Genomic DNA, 26256 nt, shown 5'->3' on the forward strand with positions numbered 1-26256 from the left:
CAACAAGCACACATCCACAACCTAACTAAAATAGTGCTGTACATGTAAACCTCTTTGGTTGTATTACAGAAAAGCAGTGTATCAAACGTATGATCTTTATGTCCCATATGTATTTTTTTTTTGTTTTGTTACATTTGTACCCCGCGCTTTCCCACTCATGGCAGGCTCAATGCGGCTTACATGAGGCAATGGAGGGTTAAGTGACTTGCCCAGAGTCACAAGGAGCTGCCTGTGCCTGAAGTGGGAATCGAACTCAGTTCCTCAGTTCCCCAGGACCAAAGTCCACCACCCTAACCACTAGGCCACTCCTCCAACTCACTTTTTATGTTATTTTTGTTACATTTATATGGAGTTAAGAAGGCTCTATTCCATATCATCAAGCTGATCAATCCATAGACTGGTGGGTTGTGTCCATCTACCAGCAGGTGGAGATAGAGAGCAAACTTTTGCCTCCCTATATGTGGTCATGTGCTGCCGGAAACTCCCCAGTATGTTCTCTATCTCAGCAGGTGGTGGTCACACACAGCAGCAGCTCTGGCTAGGCCTCCAAGCCTAATTCTTAGGTTTTGTTGAGTGCCTGGGGTTGAGGGCTCTTTTGAGCAAGTGCAAACCTGGTGGTGCCAGGTCCCTCCTTTTCTCCCCCCTCCCGCTGGCTCCGTTAAAAAAAAAAAAAAAAAATTTTGAACGTCCTTAAAGGCGTGTTTTTCGACGTTTATTTAAACGTCTATTGCAGCTACTCACTGGGACACCAGGTCGTTACAGCTCGGAGCGGCAAGCAGGTAATTTTTACCTTTTTATAGCGGGCAGGGGGTTCCCCGATTCTTCTCCTCGTGGCATATGGCGTCGGAGGGCGAGGGCGCAAAGAGTCGCTCCCCGGATCGCTTGAGCGCTTCTAGAGGGGATGCGGGGGGTCTTAAAGCCTGATTCGCCCTTGTTGGGTGACAGTTTCGTGACCTATGAATGTCCCGGTCCTTCCTCCGGCGTGGCAGTTTTTCCCGCCATAAACGCCCATCCCCCGCTCCTCACCTCCGCCATCTTGGCCGGCCACGCGGCTCGGACGGCTTCTTCTTGGGCCGCCCTTGAGGTTGGAGACATTAATGCCATGAACGCCCTTAATTTGGGCGACGGCACAAAAGCGGCTAAAGTTAAGCGCCGTTCTTCCCGCGCGGCTCCTTCGCGGAGTGTCGCGCTGGACGCCATTTTGGATGCGCAGCATGTCTCTCCCCCGCTCTTGCGAGCGCCGGTTGAGGGTGCGTCTAGGGCTGTAGCCCAGGCTGCGGAAGTGCACAGTCTGGGGGGTTTCTCCCCCGAGTTTGTTTTGCTGCTGCATCAGGCCTTCCTTATGCAAAACGCTGCCCCTGCTCCCTCGTCTGGTAAAGAGGTTGAGGTTCCCAGAGGTAAACGCCCTCGGGTTGATTCCCAGGCCTTGGAGGACTTTGTCTCCTCCGATGTAGATGAGGGCAGCGTATCTGAGTTCTCCCAACGGTCCTTTGCGGATTCCTTGGAGGAGACGGATCCCCGCTCGGATGGAGCGGATGACCCCTCTGCAGCGCGGCTTTTTAGCTCAGAGGATTTGCCCAACCTGTTGATACAGGCCATGGACACTTTGAAGATTTCCTCTCCGGAGGACGTCTCTCCCTCAGCCCCTGTTGGCTCTGCCATTATGCTGGGGACGAAGCGCCCACCTAGAACCTTCCACGTGCATGATGCCATCCACACCTTAATTTCGGCTCAATGGGATGTCCCTGAAGCGAGCCTTAAAGTGGCTAGGGCTATGTCCCGCCTCTATCCTTTGACTGAAAGTGAACGTGAGGCCTATCTGTGGCCTACCGTGGATTCTTTAATCACTGCGGTGACTAAGAAAACGGCGTTGCCGGTGGAAGGTGGCACGGCCCTAAAGGACGCCCAAGACAGAAGATTGGAGGCGGCCTTAAGGTCGTCCTTTGAGGCGGCTGCTTTAAGTTTGCAGGCCTCAGTTTGCGGCTCCTATGTGGCCAGGGCGTGCCTGACTATGGTGCAGCGGGCTTCCCCCTCGGATCATTCCTTGAGGGCTGATTGGCCGGCCCTGGAATCGGGCTTAGCCTATTTGGCAGACTTGCTGTATGATGTCTTGAGGGCCTCAGCTAAAGGCATGGCTCAGACAATCTCTGCGCGGCGGTGGCTTTGGCTGAAACATTAGTCTGCTGACCACGCCTCTAAATCCCGCCTGGCTAGATTGCCTTTTAAAGGCAAGCTGCTCTTTGGGGTCGAGCTGGACAAAATCGTGACCGATCTCGGCACGTCTAAGGGCAAGAAGTTACCAGAGGTCAGGGCTCGGGCTAGTACTCGTCCCGGTACCTCCAGAGGACGGTTTCAGGAAGCCCGTCGGTACCGCCCGGGCAGGTCGGGTTCCTCTGCCCCCTCTTCCTTTAAGAGGAATTTCTCCCACAAGCAGCATTCCTTTCGCAGAGACCGCCGTCCCGGAGGTGCTCCCTCCGGTCCTCCCCCAGGGTCTTGTGCCCAATGACGGGGCCTTGGTCCACGCCCCAGTGCAGATTGGAGGACGGCTGTCCTCGTTTCTGGGCGAGTGGACCACAATAACTTCAGACGCTTGGGTGCTGGAAGTCATCAGAGACGGCTACAAGCTAGAGTTCTGCCGACCCTTAAGAGACGGGTTTGTACTCTCTCCCTGCAAGTCTCCGGTCAAAGCTGTGACAGTGCAGCAGACTTTGGACAATCTGATCCGCCTGGGTGCGGTCGTTCCGGTGCCAGAAAGTCAGCTTGGCAAGGGGCGTTACTCCATTTACTTTGTGGTACCAAAGAAAGGAGGTTCTGTCCGGCCTATCCTCGACCTCAAAGGGGTCAATCGGGCCTTGAAAGTGCGGCACTTTCGCATGGAGACTCTCCGCTCTGTTATAGCGGCAGTGAAGGCAGGGGAGTACCTGGCATCCTTGGTCATCAAGGAAGCGTACTTGCATATTCCCATCTGGCCTCCTCATCAACGCTTTCTGCGTTTTGCAGTCCTGGGCCGACACTTCCAGTTCAGAGCCCTCCCGTTCGGGTTGGCTACTGCTCCGCGGACCTTTTCCAAAGTAATGGTGGTCATCGCAGCCTTCCTGCGAAAGGAAGGAGTACAAGTCCATCCTTATCTGGACGACTGGTTGATCCGAGCCCCCTCTTATGCAGAGTGCGGCAAAGCTGTGGACCGGGTAGTTGCTCTTTTGAGCTCCCTGGGATGGATCATCAACTGGGAGAAAAGCCAGCTGCGCCCGACTCAGTCCCTGGAGTATCTGGGAGTTCGATTCGACACCCAAGTGGGCAGAGTGTTCCTGCCAGACAATCGGATTGGCAAGCTTCAGGCTCAGGTGGACCAGTTCCTAGTAGCCTCTCCTCTTCGGGCTTGGGACTATGTGCAGCTGTTGGGCTCTATGACGGCCACGATGGAAGTAGTGCCCTGGGCCAGGGCTCATATGAGACCACTACAACAATCTCTGCTGCAGCGCTGGACTCCGATGTCGGAGGATTATGCTGTGCGCCTTCCCTTGGACCCAGCAGTGCGCAAGGCGCTGAGCTGGTGGATGCAGACAGACAAGTTGTCTGCGGGAATGCCTCTGGTGACCCCGGAGTGGATTGTCGTCACGATGGACGCCTCTTTGTCGGGCTGGGGAGCCCACTGCTTGGGAAGGACAGCGCAGGGGCTCTGGTCTCCTGCAGAGGCAAAGTGGTCTATCAACCTCCTGGAACTCAGAGCCATTCGGTTGGCGCTTTTGGAGTTCATCCCGGTACTGGTGTTGAAGCCGGTAAGGGTCCTGTCGGACAATGCCACGGCTGTGGCCTATGTCAACCGCCAGGGAGGTACCAAGAGCGCCCCTCTAGCCAAGGAGGCTATGAATCTATGCCAGTGGGCAGAAGCGAACCTGGAGCAGCTGTCAGCGGCCCACATTGCCGGAGTCATGAATGTCAAGGCGGACTTTCTCAGTCGCCATACCTTGGAGCCCGGAGAGTGGCAGCTATCTGCTCAGGCGTTCTTGGACATCACGAAGCGCTGGGGCCAGCCGAGCCTAGATCTGATGGCGTCATCGGCCAAGTGCCGCGCTTTTTCAGCAGAGGACGGGACCCTCGATCCCTGGGAGTAGATGCTCTTCTCCAACAGTGGCCGACTCAAGAGCTTCTCTATGTGTTCCCGCCCTGGCCCATGTTGGGCAGGGTGCTAGACCGGGTGGCAAAGCATCCCGGCAGGGTAATCCTGGTGGGTCCGGATTGGCCCAGACGTCCCTGGTATGCGGACTTGATCAGGCTCTCAGTCGACGATCCTCTGCGGCTGCCAGTGGAGCAGGGCCTGTTACATCAGGGTCCCGTGGTGATGGAGGATCCCTCCCCCTTTGGTCTTACGGCCTGGCTATTGAGCGGCAGCGTCTGAGAAAGAAGGGCTTCTCAGACAAGGTCATCGCCACTATGCTGAGAGCGAGGAAGCGCTCTACTTCTACTGCTTACGCCAGGGTTTGGCGTATATTTGCAGCGTGGTGTGAAGCAGGCTCACTTTCTCCCTTCACTGCTCCAATTTCTTCAGTGTTGGCGTTCCTGCAAGAAGGTCTGGAGAAAGGCCTGTCACTCAGTTCCCTTAAAGTCCAGGTAGCGGCTCTGGCTTGCTTCAGGGGCCGCCTGAAGGGTGCTTCCCTGGCTTCGCAGCCAGATGTGGTGCGCTTTCTCAAGGGAGTTAATCACCTGCACCCTCCTCTGCACTCAGTGGTGCCTGCGTGGAATCTCAACCTGGTGCTAAGAGCATTGCAGAAGCCGCCTTTTGAACCCTTGTCGAGGGCATCTCTGAAAGACCTGACGTTGAAAGCAGTCTTTTTGGTGGCTATCACTTCAGCCAGAAGAGTTTCCGAGCTCCAGGCGCTCTCATGTCGAGAGCCCTTTCTGCAGTTCACTGAGGCAGGAGTGACTATTCGCACAGTGCCTTCCTTCCTGCCCAAGATTGTTTCTCGCTTCCATGTGAATCAGCAGCTCTGTCTCCCTTCCTTTCGTAGGGAGGACTACCCAGAGGAATACTCTGCTCTCAAATATCTGGATGTGAGACGAGTCATCATCAGATACTTGGAAGTGACCAATGAGTTCCGGAAATCGGATCATCTGTTTGTCCTGTTTGCAGGTCCTCGTAAGGGTCTGCAGGCTGCTAAGCCTACAGTGGCAAGATGGGTCAAGGAAGCCATTGCAGCGGCTTATGTGGCCGCGGGGAAGGTGCCGCCTATCCAGCTGAAGGCTCACTCCACTAGAGCTCAGGCGGTCTCGATGGCAGAGCCCGGGTCCGTCTCCTTGGAAGAGATATGCAAGGCGGCAACTTGGGCTTCGGCTCATACATTCTCCAAGCATTACCGCTTGACTGTGGCTGCACGGGCGGAGGCCCGGTTTGGAGCTTCAGTGTTGAGGTCAGGGATTTCAATGTCCCGCCCTGGGTGAGTACTGCTTCGGTACATCCCACCAGTCTATGGATTGATCAGCTTGATGATATGGAAGGTAAAATTATGTATCATACCTGATAATTTTCTTTCCATTAATCATAGCTGATCAATCCATAGCCCCTCCCAGATATCTGTACTGTTTTTATTCTGGTTGCATTTCAGGTTCAAGTTTAGCTTTGATATCGACATACTGAGGAGTTTCCGGCAGCACATGACCACATATAGGGAGGCAAAAGTTTGCTCTCTATCTCCACCTGCTGGTAGATGGACACAACCCACCAGTCTATGGATTGATCAGCTATGATTAATGGAAAGAAAATTATCAGGTATGATACATAATTTTACCTTACTGATGGACATTGACAACTCTCCCTCAACCTTATCTCTCCAAAAATATAATAATGGTTTAAAAAAACCCAGAATGGAGCCAGTTTAAATTGGCAGATGGACTAGTGTACTTGATGTTTATCATTTTTGTATTTGCAGGTCACACACTGTCAGATGTGAGTCATATATCCAACATTAGCATGAGCTGTATTAATGAATCTGTGTTCAACTCAGTAATGAGCAGCAAGCTGGAGCCTCCCCCTGACAACCTAGAGATGCTGGATGTGAGCGGTTTTCAAGCACCGGAGGATTTATTAGATGGTTGTCGTGTGAGTACACAATCTTAGTAATGATGATTTTTCTTTACTTACTTTTAAGTACTGTGTATAAATAGATGCAGGATGCCAGATTTTACTGGTAAAGCGAAGAGCAGTCACTTACTGTTAGGAATTAGTGAAGTGTGGAATTTTACTATTTTAGATGTTTAAATTTATAAAACCGAAGGAAAATCTTTGCAGTCTGAGCAGTACTTGGTTTAAATTACATTTTCTTTTCACTGTCCAGAGGACAAATAATCTCAAGGTTCAGATCAGTAGGACAAGAAGACAGTTCAGCACATAGGTGCCTTTCTTTTGGTTGCTGAAAATGGGAATCTGACATGAGATGGAGGAAGTCTAGGTCAACACTTGCTACTTTTATTCCAATGCTAACAGCTTCTGTAATGGCTGCCAACCACCCATTTTCTGAAATGGGATAGTAGACCTCAATCATCAAACACCCATTTTTTGACAGACTCCTCTTCTTTGATCATATTTCTTTCCTTTTGCAGATTTATCTGTGTGGTTTTAGTGGCAGGAAGCTGGATAAACTGAGAAGGTTGATTAACTGTGGAGGTGGCGTTCGTTTTAATCAGCTCACTGAGGATGTGACACATATCATTGTGGGAGAGTATGATGAAGACCTGAAGCAGTTCATGCACAGGACAGCACACAGGTTCTTTCTTCCTTCTGTAGCTTTTGCATTATGAACCCAATAAGCTAGTGACTACTGGGTACAAAGTTTTGCTTGCCAGCATATAATTTACATAATGTGACAACCACAGGCTAATTTACATGCTAAAGGAGCCTTTTCTGCTTTGGTAAAAAGTCTTGACTTGTAAAATGGACAGATTTGCTGCAGCAGAATTCCAATATTCATTTAAATGAAAATTTAATTGTGATTTGCAAAGAGTGGGGCACCATTAGGAAAATAAAGTATGTTTACTTGATAATTCCTCTTGAACAAATATGGAAAATTGGGTAACCAGAGACTATATGGTACAATAGTTTTGCCTCTTCCTGTTCCACTGTCAGATGAGGTGTTGGAGCAGTCACGTTTGGGAAAGAGAGATTCTGTAACATAGAATGTAATGATGTAGTTATTGCTTTTTGTCCACCAGAACACCTCAGTATCAGTATACAGAGAACGAGTCGTGAGCCTTGCTCTTTATAGGGTGCTGTGCAGCCACCACATCTCTGTATTCTCTGCCTCCAGCAATAGTAGAAGGGCATACTGTGCAGTGTTTTGCTCTAAATGTGACTACACTTAGAGGGACATCCAGTGTGTAGCTGGTGGCCGTCACACATTTGGGGGATACCTGGAGGAGTCCAGGCCTCTGCCCTTGTTCTCTGCTGAGATTTTTAAAAATTCTACTTAGCATAGGGTATCCACAGTTTCCTTTGGCACTTGAATTTTGTTGGGAAAGAGCCGAGTTTCAGTATGCCAGATTATTGGGGTGAGCTTTGAATATTTCCAAAATAAATTTGAGTTTTCCTATAAATCCAGTTAAAATATCTACATGGTAAAAGTTCCTTATCAGTCATGCCAGAGTAGTCCAGATGAGTGGATTCTGGACTAGTCTGGCAGGACTCAAAGAAAGGAAGGTATCTCAAGGAAAGGAAATTTCCCCTTCCTTATCTTCCATGCCAGACCAGTCGAGAATCTATTCATCTTGACTGGTCTGGCAGAATTCAAGGGAAGAAAATTATCAGGTGTCCAAATTTCCCCTTATGGGTATAATGAAATTAATACAGTGATTCAAATCACTAAGAGAAGGTTGGCCATCAGTACATATCCCTTTACCAGGGACATGTTTCTTCTTTTCTTCCGAGAGTAACAACCTAAAGTGTAAGTATCTTCTACAGAGATGGCTAACAAAGATGTTAAATATCTTCCTTTGGTCCTAGTAAAAGCTTTATGTATTTCTTTTCTTGGATTCCCCCCCCCCCCACCCCCCATTTTTAGTTTGACTTTTTCTGGTTACTCCCTCTTAGGTCTCGGGTTACTATGCTGTGTTCATTTGTGTCTAATGCCTGTTTAATATCCAGAGATCTCTTTCTTGCTGGTCAGCCAGTAGAAGCTCACTTCCATAACAGAAGGAATAGGATGCAGATTGGATAAATGTGATTCTCTGTGCATTTCATTATTTGATTTTCTTTAGCCACCGCCTCCTCCTCCTCCTCCTCCTCCTCCTCCTCCTCCTCCAGTGAGCTTTCCAGTATATATACTGGAGTAAATATGTTGGCATAAAGACTGAAACAAAATATTGAGAGTGAAAGTGGAGGGTAGTTTATATCAAGTATCGCACAGAACTGAAAAAGAGAATAGAGCCTGACTGAAACCAAATCTGCGACTGAAATTGGCCGCTTTGTTTCAGCAGAAACCAAAACCGTTAATGAAACTGTCCCCCACTCCTTTCCTCACACCGGACCCAAAAAGCCCCTGTGGCAGTTTTGGCAGCCGTTACATTGGGAGCAGCAACACAGGGCAGAAACAAGTAGGATTCATTCCTGCCCCCAAAGAGGCCACTAAACCACCACAGCTTCCTAAGGTAGTTCCGTGGATTTGGGGGGAGTGAGTTTCGGGTTTGTCTGGTTTTGGTGCCAAAACTGAGACTGAAATTTAGTCGGCCTCTAAAGGAGAAGAGGATATTTAGATTATCTGCTGGAAGTTTGCGCCATTACAAAAGGTTTCAAAGAAATTGGCTCATAAAAGTATACTTAACTGAGGTAAGGGGGCATAGGACAGACGTAATTATCTATCAAGATTCTTTCTCTGGGGAACAGACCGATCTCAGTTCTGAAAAGTGTCTCATTAGCAGGGCTGTCAAAATTCTGAATGCCTAGCACCTGACTAGGAAAAAAATACTAGGGTCAGACACCACTGCTGTTGGAGTTTTAGACCAGAGAAAGATACAACATTTCAAGGCTTCCCCAACAACTGAGAAGTGTGGAAGAGGAGCAGTTGGAGAGCAGGGAAGAAGTTGGAAGACAGAGGAGAGAAGTGTTCCAGGAAGCATGGGAAGAAGCCAGTACATCAAACTCCATCTCTGGCCGTCTTCAAATCTAAGCTAAAAGCCCACCTTTTTGATGCTGCTTTTAACTCCTAACCCTTATTCACTTGTACAGAACCCTTATTTTATCATCCTCACTTTAATATTCCCTTATCTCTTGTTTGTCCTGTTTGTTTGGCCTAATTACATAGTAACATAGTAGATGATGGCAGAAAAAGACCTGCATGGTCCATCCAGTCTGCCCACAAGATAAATTCATATGTGTATACCTTACCTTGATTTGTACCTGTCTTTTTCAGGGCATAGACTGTATAAGTCTGGCCAGCAGGATTCCCCACCTCCCAACCACCAGTCCCGCCTCCCATCACCAGCTCTGGCACAGACCATATAAGTCTGCCCTCCACTATCCTCGCCTCCCAATCACCAACCCCTCTTCCCCCCACCTGCTCCGCCATCCAATTTCGGCTAAGCTTCTGAGGATCCATTCCTTCTGCACAGGATTCCTTTATGTATATCTCATGCATGTTTGAATTCCGTTACCGTTTTCATCTCCACCATCTCCCGCGGGAAGGCATTCCAAGCATCCACCACCCTCTCTGTGAAAAAATACTTCCTGACATCTTTCCTGAGTCTGCCCCCCTTCAATCTCATTTCATGTCCTCTGGTTCTACCGCCTTCCCATCTCCGGAAAAGATTTGTTTGCGGATTAATACCTTTCAAATATTTGAACGTCTGTATCATATCACCCCTGTTCCTCCTTTCCTCCAGGGTATTCATGTTCAGGTCCGCAAGTCTCTCTTCATACGTCTTGGAACGCAAATGCCATACCATTCTCGTAGTTTTTCTTTGCACCGCTTCCAATTTTTTAACATCCTTCGCAAGGTACGGCCTCCAAAACTGAACACAATACTCCAGGTGGGGCCTCACCAACGACTTGTACAGGGGCATCAACACTTCCTTTCTTCTGCTGATCACACCTCTCTCTATACAACCTAGCAAACTTCTCGCTACGGCCACCACCGTGTCACACTGTTTCGTTGCCTTCAGATCCTCGGATACTATCACCCCAAGATCCCTCTCCCCCTCAGTACCTATCAGACTCTCACCGCCTAACACATAAGTCTCCCGTGGGTTTCTACTCCCTAAGTGCATCACTTTGCATTTCTTCGCATTGAATTTTAATTGCCAAACCTTAGACCATTCTTCTAGCTTCCTCAGATCCTTTTTCATGCTTTCCACTCCCTCCCGGGTGTCCACTCTGTTGCAAATCTTAGTATCATCCGCAAATAGGCAAACTTTACCTTCTAACCCTTCGGCAATGTCACTCACAAATATGTTGAACAGAATCGGCTCCAGCACCGATCCCTGAGGCACTGCACTACTCACCTTTCCCTCCTCCGAGCGAACTCCATTTACCACCACCCTCTGTCGTCTGTCCGTCAACCAGTTCCTAATCCAGTTCACCACTTCGGGACCTATCTTCAGCCCATCGAGTTTATTTAAGAGCCTCCTGTGGGGAACCGTGTCAAAAGCTTTGCTAAAATCTAAGTAGATTATGTCTATAGCATGTCGATGATTCAGTTCTCCAGTTACCCAATCAATGAATTCAGTGAGGTTCGTTTGGCATGATTTCCCTCTGGTAAAACCATGTTGTCTCGGATCTTGCAACTTATTGGCTTCCAGGAAATTCACATCCTTTCCTTCAGCATCGCTTCCATTACTTTTCCAATAACTGAAGTGAGGCTTACCGGCCTGTAGTTTCCAGCTTCTTCCCTATCACCACTTTTGTGAAGAGGGACCACATCCGCCGTTCTCCAATCCCTCGGAACCTCTCCCGTATCGAAGGATTTATTAAATAAATCTTTAAGAGGACTTGCCAGAACCTCTCTGAGCTCCCTCAATATTCTGGGGTGGATCCCGTCCGGTCCCATGGCTTTGTCCACCTTTAGCTTTCAAAGTTGTTGATACACACTCTCTTCCGAGAACGGTGCTCTAGCCACTCCATTCTCAGGTGTACTTTTGCCAGTCCCTTGTGGTCCTTCTCCAGGATTGTCTTCAGTGAAAACAGAACAAAAGTATCTATTTAGCAAATTGGCTTTTTCTTCATCATTATCTACATAGCGTTTCGCTGTATCTTTTAGTCTCACAATTCCCTTTTTAGTCATTCTCCTTTCACTTATATACCAGAGGAGAGAAGTGTTCCAGGAAGCATGGGAAGAAGCCAGTACGTCAAACTCCATCTCTGGCCGTCTTCAAATCTAAGCTAAAAGCCCACCTTTTTGATGCTGCTTTTAACTCCTAACCCTTATTCACTTGTTCAGAACCCTTATTTTATCATCCTCACTTTAATATTCCCTTATCTCTTGTTTGTCTGTCCTAATTAGATTGTAAGCTCTGTCGAGTAGGGACTGTCTCTTCATATTCAAGTGTACAGCGCTGCATACGTCTAGTAGCGCTATAGAAATGATAAGTAGTAGTAGTAAGTTGGGTAGAGTGGGCAGGAGAGTGCTTGGATGCAGGGGAAGAAGCTGCAAGGTTAGCTGGGTTGTGGGGGAAATCCTGGAGGTCGGTGAAAGGAGGGAAATATGAAAAGGCAATAAAATGTCTGTTGGAGAGGGAGGGGAGGGCAAAGCAAACAAAGAAAAGGGAGGAAAATAATTCAACACAACTAAAATATGAAGGAAAACTATTTTCTCTGAGTACAAGCAGGATGATATATTCCAACAAAGCCTGTGCAGGAATGCACACCAGCTTGTTGACAACTTTTTAGAGTGTTGCACTTTTTATATGCGGGATCTAGTCAGTCTTGTAGTTTCTGGCATCTCCTGTAAGTGCTAATTTTTGCTGGTTTTTGGCTGATTCTGTTTAAGTCCTGTTACATGGATCTTCCCTGTCTCTGTAGTTTTCCTTTTGTTATGGTTTTTGGCATGTATTTTTTATTTCTTTTCTGCAGTCCGTTTAGGCCATAGGCACCCAGCCAGGTATATTTTTGTTGAAATTGGGTTGTTTGATTTTGCTGCGGCTATTTTTTCCAATATGTCCCATACTAAAGCTCCTAGTGGCTTTAAGCAGTATTCCAGGTGTAACAGGATCATATCTATCATAATTAGTACCTCCAATGCCTGGGACCTGATCATCTTGTAATCTCTGTACCCAGATGTCAAAGAGAGGTATCAAAAGTCACGAAAAGCAGTGCAAAAATCTTTTTGGCGCTCAGAAATCTGGTTCATCGATAGAAGCGCTGTCTCTGTGGCTCTAAGACCCAGATCAGACATTGGGGATACATTGACATTGAGTATCTCGACCTCCCTCGACATTAAGTAATGATAGATGCCATCAGGATCAGGATTCCTCCATTTCCTCCCCCCTCCAAGGAAGATTTGTCCTCCTCTTCATCAGCACCAAGGGACGTTGATGAGAAACAATTGGAGGCCACGGCGCACCATCATTGATCCTTTTGAAAGCACGGTGCCAAGAGAATTGAGGCACCAAGTATGCTAGTGCCCTCAGCGAACCCTCAATGTGAGGACTGCTCATCCTCTTTGACATTGGAGGGGGTGCACCAGCTTCCAAGGAGCTGAGACAGCATCCGATACACCTCAGGTGTTTCTGGAGCATGTGACCACACCGACTGAGTCCCAGCCTTTGTCAGTGGCAGTCCTTGAGGAGTGACTCACAGGAAGAATCGCTTGTTTCTTTGCCCAACAAGAAGCTTTGGGTTTTGAGGGCATCAGGCCTGAGGTGATGCAGCCTGTGTTCGAGTCCCACGTACTGCCTGACAAGACTGGGGACCCCAGTGGAATCGGGGTCAGCACACATTTCACTGGTGTAGTCTTCAGTCCTTTAGGGGGAGGAAGCCTCTCCAGCGCACGAGAAGTCTTCAGTTCCTCAAACCCCCAGGCCCAAGCCTGATAAGGAGGTCAGTAGATCAAAGCAGGCAGAGACTCAGATGTTTTCTAAAGAATACTTTTATGAATCTGGATCTGAGCGCTCCTGAGCATCTGAGGAGGAACCAGAGGTCATCTGAGAGGGGAACTCCCGTGGTCTGCCCTCAGATCTCCTCCCCACCACATGTGAGGAGAAAGTCTCCTCCAGAGGAGCTCTCAGGGACGTGGCTAAATCTGGTCACAAAAACAATGGGGAGTTCATCCCATCCTAGACCTGAAGGCCCTGAACAAATATCTAGCCACAGAAAAGTTCATAATGGTTTCCTTAGGCATACTACTTCCCATGATTCAAAAGGAGATTAGCTATGCTCTCAGGACTTAAAAGATGCATACAGTGGGGGAAATAAGTATTTGATCCCTTGCTGATTTTGTAAGTTTGCCCACTGACAAAGACATGAGCAGCCCATAATTGAAGGGTAGGTTATTGGTAACAGTGAGAGATAGCACATCACAAATTAAATCCGGAAAATCACATTGTGGAAAGTATATGAATTTATTTGCATTCTGCAGAGGGAAATAAGTATTTGATCCCCCACCAACCAGTAAGAGATCTGGCCCCTACAGACCAGGTAGATGCTCCAAATCAACTCGTTACCTGCATGACAGACAGCTGTCGGCAATGGTCACCTGTATGAAAGACACCTGTCCACAGACTCAGTGAATCAGTCAGACTCTAACCTCTACAAAATGGCCAAGAGCAAGGAGCTGTCTAAGGATGTCAGGGACAAGATCATACACCTGCACAAGGCTGGAATGGGCTACAAAACCATCAGTAAGACGCTGGGCGAGAAGGAGACAACTGTTGGTGCCATAGTAAGAAAATGGAAGAAGTACAAAATGACTGTCAATCGACAAAGATCTGGGGCTCCACGCAAAATCTCACCTCGTGGGGTATCCTTGATCATGAGGAAGGTTAGAAATCAGCCTACAACTACAAGGGGGGAACTTGTCAATGATCTCAAGGCAGCTGGGACCACTGTCACCACGAAAACCATTGGTAACACATTACGACATAACGGATTGCAATCCTGCAGTGCCCGCAAGGTCCCCCTGCTCCGGAAGGCACATGTGACGGCCCGTCTGAAGTTTGCCAGTGAACACCTGGATGATGCCGAGAGTGATTGGGAGAAGGTGCTGTGGTCAGATGAGACAAAAATTGAGCTCTTTGGCATGAACTCAACTCGCCGTGTTTGGAGGAAGAGAAATGCTGCCTATGACCCAAAGAACACCGTCCCCACTGTCAAGCATGGAGGTGGAAATGTTATGTTTTGGGGGTGTTTCTCTGCTAAGGGCACAGGACTACTTCACCGCATCAATGGGAGAATGGATGGGGCCATGTACCGTACAATTCTGAGTGACAACCTCCTTCCCTCCGCCAGGGCCTTAAAAATGGGTCGTGGCTGGGTCTTCCAGCACGACAATGACCCAAAACATACAGCCAAGGCAACAAAGGAGTGGCTCAGGAAGAAGCACATTAGGGTCATGGAGTGGCCTAGCCAGTCACCAGACCTTAATCCCATTGAAAACTTATGGAGGGAGCTGAAGCTGCGAGTTGCCAAGCGACAGCCCAGAACTCTTAATGATTTAGAGATGATCTGCAAAGAGGAGTGGACCAAAATTCCTCCTGACATGTGTGCAAACCTCATCATCAACTACAGAAGACATCTGACCGCTGTGCTTGCCAACAAGGGTTTTGCCACCAAGTATTAGGTCTTGTTTGCCAGAGGGATTAAATACTTATTTCCCTCTGCAGAATGCAAATAAATTCATATACTTTCCACAATGTGATTTTCCGGATTTAATTTGTGATGTGCTATCTCTCACTGTTACCAATAACCTACCCTTCAATTATGGGCTGCTCATGTCTTTGTCAGTGGGCAAACTTACAAAATCAGCAAGGGATCAAATACTTATTTCCCCCACTGTATATCCACATAAAGATACATTCAAGTCACTGGAAATATCTAGGATTCATAGTAGGGAAGCACCACTTCAAGTATTACGTGCTGCCATTTGGCCTCATGTCAGCACCAAGAATGTTCACAAAGTGCTTGTCAGTTATCGCTGTATCTCTATGTAAACTGGGGATAGGTGTGCTTCCTTACCTAGATGAATGGTTAGTTAAGTGCGCATCAGATGAATGAGCAAAAGAATCAATGTGCATGACCATTTGGGGTTCTGGAGCTACAAGAGTTCATCATGAACTACCACAAATCATAGCTAAGCCCATCAAAGATATAAAGTTCATAAGAGCCCTACTAGACATGACTCAAGCCTGCACATTTCTTCCACAGCAGCATATCGATGCTGTAGTTTCAGTAGTTACAGAAATGCACCAAAGATGGCAGGTATTAGCTCACCAGATGTTGAGAATGTTGGGACATATGGACTTCGTCAGTGTAACTCCTTGGTATGCCCCTGGAGGGTCTGTTTTAGCACTTCCCAGGCCCTCTTGCACCTGTGCACCTGCTCCTACACTGGTATACCTTCCACCCATCTACTGTCTGGGTCCTGCTCGCCTCTGGGCGAGTCTCCCACCCACAAGTTATTCCCCCGGTGTTTTCTAAGGACACTGGGGCCACAATCCCAGAGGTCCCACAGTTCCTAGAAAACACCCACAGTCCAAGAACACAAACCACTAGGATTCTTAATCCAGGACAACAGAGCTAACAAACCATTAGGTTTATTATCATAAAAGAAGTAGAATGGTGAAAAGGTATAAACAGCAAACAATAACAGGTGAAATAAGAGGAATTAACATTAAAACTAACTAAGCACTTTCTTACTATCTAAGTAGTACCTGGGGAGTTCAGGAAAAATAACGGCTCGTAGGATTTGAACAGGGTCTCTGTGCGGAGGTCTTCACTCTCCACACTTCCACTCAGAGACTGGAGAATTCCAGCATCTTCTGGCTGGATGTTGCATTTCAGGGCCAATCAGGGACCAAAGCATTAGGACTGAGGGGTTTCTGGCCAATGGCACTGCAGGTTACTCTTCCCCAGGGGTTTCCTCTTTCCCTCAGGGAAGGAAAGCTAAGAAGTAAACAGATCTCTGCTACTGTAATAATGCACAGGAAAGACACCACCTGCTGGCCAAACAAGGGAAACACACTGAAAGAGAAAATGTCATAAAAATAGTAATACAAATTACAAGCATGAAAATTCCCTACTCCGCTACAGCCTCAATTTGAGTCAACTCAATGGACCCAGGACAGTGGTAATTTTCAGGATGTCATCTCTGTCTCGTCTCTTCTCAAGGAGTCTATATCTTGGTGGATAGTTCAGTCAAATCTGGGAAAGGAATACCCTTCAAATTTCTTCAGTTCAAAAGATCTTAATGACCATCCCACGGTGGAGAGCTCATGAAGATGGGTTCCATTCTCAAGTTCTGTGGTCTTCTCAGGAAAATCTTCAGGAGTATAGAATGCTGTAAAGGCTTTCAGAGATGAGCTAGAAAATCAAATCACCTGAATTCAAACAGACAGGTTGAAATATATTACATAACAGGGGAAGGGGGGGACAGATCATTTTTTATTGTGTCAAGAAACTGGATGTGGAAATGGGCCATATCGCAATGGATGTCACTCAAGGCCATATACGTGACAGGGAAAGACAACTAGATCTAGAACTAATTGATCTTTCAGAGTTATGGCATTCCTTATAGCCTCTGGTGTACATAAGTACCTAAGTGTTGCCATACTGAGACAGACCAAAGTTCCATCAAGCCCAGCATCCTGTTTCCAACAGTGGCCAATCCAGATTACAAGTACCTGGCAAGATCCCAAAACAATACAATGCATTTTATGCTGCTTATCCTAGAAATAAGCAGTGGATTTTCCTCAAGTCCATCTTAATCATAGCTTATGGACTTTTCTTTTAGAAAGCTAGCCAACCCTTTTCTAAATCCTGCTAAGCTAGCTGCTTTTACCACATTCTTTGGCAACAAGTTCCAGAGTTTAATTACACATTGAGAGAAGAAATATTTTCTCTGATTTGTTTTAAATTTACTACTTTGTCCACTCATTATTTTAGATACCTCTGTCATATCACCCCTTAGCCATCTTTTCTCCAAGCTGAAGAGCCCTAGCCACTTTAGCCTTTCCTCATAGGGAAGTCGTCCCATCCCCTTTACCATTTTCGTCACCCTTCTCTGTACTTTTTCTGATTCCACTGTATATTTTTTGAGATGTGACCAGAATTGCACACAGTATTCGAGGTGCGGTTGCACCATGGAGCGATACAAAGGCATTATATTGTCCTCGTTGTTTTTCATTCCTTTCCTAATAATACCTAAGATTCTATTTGCTCTCTTAGCCTGCTCAGTGTGCCGCCACCGCACACTGAACAGAGGATTTCAATGTATTATCATCAGTGACACCTAGATACCTTTCCTGGTCGGTGACTCCTAATGTGGAACCTTACATCATGTAACTATAGTTCGGGTTCCTCTTTCCCACATGCATCACTTTGCACCTGCTCACATTAAACGTCATCTTCCATTTGGATGCCCAGTCTCATAAGGTCTTCTTGTAATTGTTCACAATCCTCATGTGATTTAACAACTTTGAATATCTTTGTGTCGTCAGTAAATTTAACTACCTCACTAGTTACTCCCATCTCTAGATCATTCATAAATATGTTAAAAAACAGCAGTCCCAGCACAGACCCCTGGGGAACTCCACTATCTACCCTTCTCCATTGAGAATACTGACCATTTAAACCTACTATCTGTTTTCTATCTTTTAACCAGTTTTTAATCCACAATAGAACGCTACCTCCTGTCTCATGGCTCTCTAATTTCCTCTGGAATCTTTTATGAGGTACTTCAAATGCCTTTTGAAAATCCAGATACAATAGTATCTACCAGCTCACCTTTATCCATGTTTGTTCACCCCTTCAAAGAAATGCAATGAATTGGTGAGGCAAGATTTCCCTTCACTAAACCCATGTTGGTGTTGTCTCATTAATCCATGCTTTTGAATATACTCTGTAATTTTGTTCTTTATAATAGTTTCTACCATTTTGCCAGGCACCGACATCAGACTCACCAGTTTATAGTTTCCTGGATCACTTCTAGAGCCTTTTAAATAAATTGGCGTACATTGGCCACACTCCAATCTTCCGGTACCATGCTTGATTTTAAGGATAAATTAGATATTACTAACAGTAGCTCTGCAAGTTTATTTTTCAATTCTATCAGTACTCTGGAATGAATACCATTTGGTCCAGGTGATTTGCTGCTCTTCAGTTTGTCAAATTGCTCCATTACATCTTCCAGGTTTACAGAGAATTCATTCAGTTTCTGTGACTTGTCAGCTTTCAATACCATTTCTGGCACCAGTATCTCTCCCAAATCTTCCTCGGTGAACACCGAAGCAAAGAATTCATTTACTCTCTCTGCTATTGCTTTGTCTTCCCTATATGCCCTTTTACCCCTCAGTCATCTAGCAGTCCAACTGATTCTTTTGCCGGCTTCTTGCTTTTAATATACCTAAAAAGGTTTTTACTATGCGTTTTTACCTCTAACGCAGTCCTTTTTTCAGTCCCTCTTTGCCTTCCTTATCATTTTGCATTTACTTGCCATTCCTTATGCTGTTTCTTATTATTTTCAGTTGGATCCGTCTTCCATTTTCTGAAGGATATTTTTTTTACTCGAATAGCCTCCTTCATCTCACATTTTAACCAAGTAAGGCTGTCGTTCGGCCTTACTTCCTCCTTTTTTAATATATGGAATATAACTGGCCTGGGCTTCTAGGATGGTATTTTTGAACAGCATCCCCACCTGGTGTAAATTTTTGACCTTCACAGCTGTTCCTTAAATTTTTTTTTTTTTCACCGTTCTAATTTTATCATAGCCTACTTTTTTGAAAGTTAAATGCTAATTGTGTGCTCTTACTTTAGAGCTTATATCAAAGCTAATCATATTAGGATCATAGTTATCAAGCTGCTCCAGCACCATTACCTCCTGCACCAGATCATGCGCTCCACTAAGGACTAGGTCTAGAATTTTTCCTCCTCTTGTTGGCTCCTATTTGATCTGCTCCATATAGCAGTCCTTGATTTCGTCAATAAATTTTGCCTTCCTAGCATGCCCTGATGTTACATCTACCCAGTTAATATCTTGGTAATTGAAATCACCCATTATTGTTGTGTTCCCCAGTTTGTTAGCCTCCCTGATTTCTGATAACATTTCTACATCTGTCAGTTCATTCTGACCAGGTGGACAGTAGTAAACTCCTATCACTATCCTTTTCCTCTTTACACATGGAATTTCAATCCATAGGGATTCCAAGACGTGTTTTGTGTCCTGCAGAATTTTCAGTCTATTTGATTCAAGGTCCTCCTTAACATACAGTGCTACCCCTCCACCAATTCCATCCACCCTATTACTATGATATAATTTGAAGCCTGGTATGACAGTGTCCCACTGGTTATTCTACCTCCGCCAGGTCTCAGAAATGCCTATTATATCTAATTTTTCATTTAGTGTACTATATTCTAACTCTCCCATCTTGTATCTTAGGCTTCTGGCATTTGCATATAGACATTTCAAACTGTTTGTTCCTATTTACATCTTGTTGAGCAGTTGGCAATGATAATTTGCAATCTTTTGTCTGCGTTTTTATTTAAAGACACCTGGTCTACTGTCCTTTCTGTTACAGGCTCACTATTGGAATACCCTGTCTTCCCTGTTTTGGTGATATCTTTGAAAGATACCTGTGAAGTAACAGTGCATTTTAAGCCTGTAAAATGTATTGGGTATTTTCCTGCATTGGTTATGTTCTGAAGTGTATTTCTCTTAATTGGCCAGCAGGTGGCGTTTCTTTGCTGTAAAGCTGTTACAGAGAATTTAGTGTTTTTTTTCTTTATTTTGACACAAACAGGGAGCAAGAAGCAAATATATATTTTGAAATCTTGTTTACTGGGCTCTGATTGGGCCAGGAGCTCATCTCATTTGGACTTGACTGGTTTTGAGTTCAGTTTCAGCCCGGGAGGAAAGAGAGAGAGAGAGCTCTTTGCTGAAGCCCTTTAAAAACAGTTATATTTGATAACTGGTGAACTGCTATATATGTCCTCATCTCCCTTGTTACTTCCTATGAAGTATGCAAATGTTTAGTTGGTTTTCTAATTGATTCATTTTTCAGTTACTTGTTACTGTTTGCTAAGTGCACATTTTTTGTCCACTGTTCCAAGTTCTGAGAGTAAACACATTTGTTTTTCTGCCTGTCTGGACTGATAAACAAATCCTGGTGGTTTGTGTGTTAGGTCGGTGAGTGCTTTCTGGTTACTGTGGGACCCCTGGGAGGGTGGCTCCAGTAACCTAGAAATCACTGGGGATAATTTGAGAGTGGGAGACTCACCCAGAGGCGGTTGTGACCCAGTCGGTGGGAGGAGGGTTCTAGTATAGAGCACGAGTGGCAGGTGCAGATAGAACTGTGCTGTGCTGGGGATAGACCCTCTAAGTGGCCATGGGGTAACTGCAGGCGGATGGCTAGGTGTTTCGTGAAAATACCTTGTTCTGAACCATGCGCTTTTGAACGACTGTCGGCCTTCCCCCAGTTTCTAGATTAAAAGCTTCTCTATCTCCTTTTTAAATGCCGATACCAGCAGCCTGGTCCCACCCTGGTTAAGGTTGAGCCCATCACTCCGGAATAGGCTCCCCCTTCTCCAGAATGTTGTCCAGTTCCTTACAAATCTAAAAACCTCCTCCCTGCACCATCCCCTCATCCACACATTGAGACTCCGGAGCTCTGCCTGTCTCTTGGGCCCTGCGCATGGAACAGGGAGCACTTAGGAAAATGCTAACTTAGAGGTTCTGGATTTGAGCTTTCTACCTAAGAGCCTATATTTGGCTTTGTGAACCTCCCTCCCATATTTTTCTATGTCATTGGTACCCACATGTACCAAGACAGCTGGCTTTTTCCCAGCATTGTCTAAAATTCTATCTAGGTGACGTTCGCACCAGGCAGGCAAGTGCCCAGGCAGTTCATATATCCACCAGCCACCCAGCTATCTACATGCTTAATAATTGAATCACCAGCTACAACAGCCATCCTAACCCTTCCTTCCTGGGCAGAAGCTCCTGGAGACACATCCTTGGTGCGAGAGGATATTGTATCTCCTGGTGGGCCGGTCCTGGCTACCTGATTGCTTCCAGCTTCACCAGGGTGATGCTGTCCTTTTGAAGACCTCCCTCCTCTAAGACAGCACAGGGGCTGCCAGACTGGAGGTGGGACTTCTCTACAACGTCCCTATAGGTCTCGGCTATGTACCTTTCTGTCTCTCTCAACTTCAAGTTTGTTGCTCTAGCCTCAAGAGAACGGATTTGTTCTCTGAGAGCTAGGAGCTCTTTGCATCGAGCACACACATATAAACTCTCACCAACTGGGAGATAATCGTACATGTGACACTTGGTGCAAAAGACTGGTTAGCACCTCTATTGCTGCTAGACTGTTGTCTGCATCTTGGTATTATAGAGTTGTTTAATTAAATTTCTTAAAGTACTAGGGTTATCAGATGAATATAGAGTCTTAAGATTATATGGTATAATATGTCATTTATTTAGTGTTTGCTTCTAGGAAATTAAATATAATTAAAACTCTAATGAAAATTCTCCTCTTGTTGTCCTATTTAGAATAATTAACTATAAATGAAGAGGTCAGCTATGGGTGGGTGGGAGCTGGGGGTTGTGGGTGGGAATGAGGACTGAACTAGGCCCTGCTGTGCCTTCTAAAGTCTACAGTGGGGGAAATAAGTATTTGATCCCTTGCTGATTTTGTAAGTTTGCCCACTGACAAAGACATGAGCAGCCCATAATTGAAGGGTAGGTTATTGGTAACAGTGAGAGATAGCACATCACAAATTAAATCCGGAAAATCACATTGTGGAAAGTATATGAATTTATTTGCATTCTGCAGAGGGAAATAAGTATTTAATCCCTCTGGCAAACAAGACCTAATACTTGGTGGCAAAACCCTTGTTGGCAAGCACAGCGGTCAGACGTCTTCTGTAGTTGATGATGAGGTTTGCACACATGTCAGGAGGAATTTTGGTCCACTCCTCTTTGCAGATCATCTCTAAATCATTAAGAGTTCTGGGCTGTCGCTTGGCAACTCGCAGCTTCAGCTCCCTCCATAAGTTTTCAATGGGATTAAGGTCTGGTGACTGGCTAGGCCACTCCATGACCCTAATGTGCTTCTTCCTGAGCCACTCCTTTGTTGCCTTGGCTGTATGTTTTGGGTCATTGTCGTGCTGGAAGACCCAGCCACGACCCATTTTTAAGGCCCTGGCGGAGGGAAGGAGGTTGTCACTCAGAATTGTACGGTACATGGCCCCATCCATTCTCCCATTGATGCGGTGAAGTAGTCCTGTGCCCTTAGCAGAGAAACACCCCCAAAACATAACATTTCCACCTCCATGCTTGACAGTGGGGACGGTGTTCTTTGGGTCATAGGCAGCATTTCTCTTCCTCCAAACACGGCGAGTTGAGTTCATGCCAAAGAGCTCAATTTTTGTCTCATCTGACCACAGCACCTTCTCCCAATCACTCTCGGCATCATCCAGGTGTTCACTGGCAAACTTCAGACGGGCCGTCACATGTGCCTTCCGGAGCAGGGGGACCTTGCGGGCACTGCAGGATTGCAATCCGTTATGTCGTAATGTGTTACCAATGGTTTTCGTGGTGACAGTGGTCCCAGCTGCCTTGAGATCATTGACAAGTTCCCCCCTTGTAGTTGTAGGCTGATTTCTAACCTTCCTCATGATCAAGGATACCCCACGAGGTGAGATTTTGCGTGGAGCCCCAGATCTTTGTCGATTGACAGTCATTTTGTACTTCTTCCATTTTCTTACTATGGCACCAACAGTTGTCTCCTTCTCGCCCAGCGTCTTACTGATGGTTTTGTAGCCCATTCCAGCCTTGTGCAGGTGTATGATCTTGTCCCTGACATCCTTAGACAGCTCCTTGCTCTTGGCCATTTTGTAGAGGTTAGAGTCTGACTGATTCACTGAGTCTGTGGACAGGTGTCTTTCATACAGGTGACCATTGCCGACAGCTGTCTGTCATGCAGGTAACGAGTTGATTTGGAGCATCTACCTGGTCTGTAGGGGCCAGATCTCTTACTGGTTGGTGGGGGATCAAATACTTATTTCCCTCTGCAGAATGCAAATAAATTCATATACTTTCCACAATGTGATTTTCCGGATTTAATTTGTGATGTGCTATCTCTCACTGTTACCAATAACCTACCCTTCAATTATGGGCTGCTCATGTCTTTGTCAGTGGGCAAACTTACAAAATCAGCAAGGGATCAAATACTTATTTCCACCACTGTATCTGTTAATGTTGTGGCAGAAAATTCAAGTTTTAAAATTTAGCTGTGTATATCAATAATGTACAATTCCTCTTTTAAACCCAATCTTTAAATTACGAAACACAGAGCAAAATAATGTCACTTAGCCAAAGAAATGTCCTCTTCTAGAACTTCTCAGTCTAATGAGCATAGTTCCACATTCATCTGAACTGTTAGGTACTCAGATCTCTTAGAAGTCCCTTCTCCAGCACTTAAAATCATTGCCGATATGGCAAGGTTGTGTTCCCTCAGATTAGTAGAACTCACCTAGGCCAATCTCTGCCATTCTGTTAGCTGTCTCAGCAGGCATGCTGCCCAGCGTAATTTGCAACATAGGTGCATCAGCGGGGTTAATATTTTTCACACCCAGCATGGTACTGGAAGGAGCACCTGTACATCAGGAATAAGAGTTACCTCTAGATCCAGCTAGAAAATTGCTCAAAGGTCCCCAGTAGCAGAAAAAAACACAGGCACCATTTTATAAATAAGAAAAGGCATAGTAGAGTCCTGAAGGGAGGTTGCAGGCTCTGTGATATAAAGGTTCCCTTCCTTTCACTATATTGAGGAAAATATAACAAAAGTAAAGAAAAAGGTGAGGCTGAAATACCATCAGAGCACATGCTGCAGGCTGCTATAGGGTTACCGTTATCTTGGAAACCCCTAAAATAAAAATTGAAGAGCAGTAAAATAGACATATAGCTCCTTCCCTGAAAATGCAAGCAGGTTGAGAAAAAAAGCAGGAAAAGTAGAAAGCATACCAAAACAATTTTACAGTAAAGTTTGAATCTTAATGTTGATGTGAATCTTTAATGTCTCATCTCTCTGTAATTTTCCTTTGGAGGCCTCACGTGGTATCAGTAAGATGGTTGTTGGGATGCTTCTCTCAAGGCTGCTTTCTTCCTGAGGAGCGGTATTACCATGCCAGCTACCTGCCAGCGGAAGTGCCAGCACCAGCCATCCCTAATCCTGGCCTGCAGAAAATGAATGGAACTCTGCCTGAGAGAGAACCTGTGAACCCCACAAGGCATCAGCTAGCAGATGAAGAACTGTTGTCGCAGTATATGGAAAATGATACTACATTAAGTAAGTGTTGATTCACTCTTAGACCGTTAAGAATAAAAAAAAAAAAAAAAAAGGCTGAATGTCTTGAATGTATTAGAATGGAACCTCAAAACCAAATCACAATACAAATATGTGATATCATCTGTCACTGAAGATGAAGCATCTAGATATTTTCACTGGAACTGTTGTTCTCTGAGGACAAGTAGGCCTATAATTCTCACATGTGGGTAACACGGGTCTGTTTTGCTGGTCTAGAGCTTGTAACAAACTTAAAACATGTCTTAAGTACCTGAATATATGTAAACCGCTTTGAATGTAGTTGCAAAAACCTCAGAAATACCGGTATATCAAGTCCCATTTCCCTTTCAGCATGAGATGCGCTCCACCGCACATGCACGAGTGCCTTCCCACCTGCTACAGAGAGTGGGACCAGCAGTTCTCTTTTCTTCGGTAAGAAGAGGACACGTTTATTCCCACTCCTCACAGCTGGTTCAGCATGGTCTTTTTTTTTGCCTTCCTTTTGTTTTTTTGTTTTTTTAATTTACCTCTCTTTTCTTCATTTTATTCTCTCCCCATATCTTATTAGATTATTTTTTGCCTCTTTTTAAAGTTTACTTTATTTTACCATGCTTGCTAGGCTGCATTTAGGCCCGAGCTCCAGTTGGTTTATTCCCTTTTCTTTTTCCTGGTGCTTTTTCCTTTTTAGCACGGTTGAGTCATTTGATTTAGTCATGGCTGTTTCTCCTTTCATGTCATCGAAGGTTCCCAGTGGCTTCAAGCGCTGTACCTGGGTGCAGCCGGACCATCTCTGGCAAAGACACCCATTCTTGGTGTCTGCAGTGTTTGGGCCTGATCTTAACTGTCTTCATTTGAAAAAGAGAACACAGCTGGCCAGAAAGGCTCAGTGAGAGAAGATTTTTGGAGCCAGGTCCCAAGCCTTGATGTCAGCATTGGTGTCTTTGGCATCGACATTGGCATCTGGTGTTGCATTGGGTGCATCGGTCCATGTGGCTGCGAGACCTTTGCACACTGGGAGTGACCATGAATCAAATATGTTTCCACTTGCCTCGACACCGGCCACTATGCAAGTCCCCAGGACCAATCGTCATCGGACCAGACCCTGAGGCAACGTAAGGACTCAACATTGTCTTCTTCAGCACTGGGGAGCATCGATGCCAGGCATTGGAAGAAATCAGCATCAATCCCCCTCGACGCATAGTGCCATGAGCTCCGGAGGACCAAGGATTTCACCGTCCCCAAGAAGTGTTGGTGCCAGGAGGACCGCTCCCCCTCATTACAGGAGGCACCTACTTCTACCCTGCAGATTCAACAGCCTGCTTTTACACCGGCACCCCAGCATTTCCTAATGGACATCTCTGGGCCTTGCTCCCTGAGCTTTGGCAGGGTTCTTGCAGAGTACATTGCATCTGAGGTGCATGCTCCAACCATGTTTCTTGCTTCAGTCTTGCATTGTCACTAGCCTGTGGTAAGGTCTCTGATGCTGATGCCACTTTTGGTCTCGGCATCGACTGCCACCAGTGTTGGCACCCACAGAGCCGGCTCCTATGTCCACATCATCAGGGGTGTCTGCCATAAGAACATAAGCATTGCCATACTGTAATAGATCAAAGGTCCATCAAGTCCAGTATCCTGTTTCCAACAGTGGTCAATCCAGGTCGCAAGTACGTGGCAAGATCCCAAAACAATACAATATATTTTATGCTGCTTATTCTAAAAATAAGCAGTGGATTTTCCCCAAGCCCATCTTAATCATGGCTTATGGACTTTTCTTTTAGA

General features: G+C 45.9%; 1 protein-coding gene across 4 annotated transcripts in view; it reads left to right on the plus strand.

Annotated features, from left to right (window-relative positions):
* TOPBP1 (DNA topoisomerase II binding protein 1) overlaps positions 1-26256 on the plus strand; it is a 251109-nt gene that overhangs the window by 66765 nt on the left and 158088 nt on the right. For 3 of the 4 annotated variants that reach the window (XM_030206546.1, XM_030206552.1, XM_030206570.1), the window contains exons 8-10: positions 5928-6097; positions 6598-6761; positions 24239-24480. In XM_030206546.1, the coding sequence (XP_030062406.1) occupies positions 5928-6097; positions 6598-6761; positions 24239-24480 (576 nt within the window). The remainder of the gene's footprint in view (positions 1-5927; positions 6098-6597; positions 6762-24238; positions 24481-26256) is intronic. The other variant, XM_030206562.1, reaches the window with a different exon arrangement.

Source organism: Microcaecilia unicolor, chromosome 1, assembly GCF_901765095.1.
Source record: "Microcaecilia unicolor chromosome 1, aMicUni1.1, whole genome shotgun sequence".
Taxonomy (NCBI): Eukaryota; Metazoa; Chordata; class Amphibia; order Gymnophiona; family Siphonopidae; genus Microcaecilia; species Microcaecilia unicolor.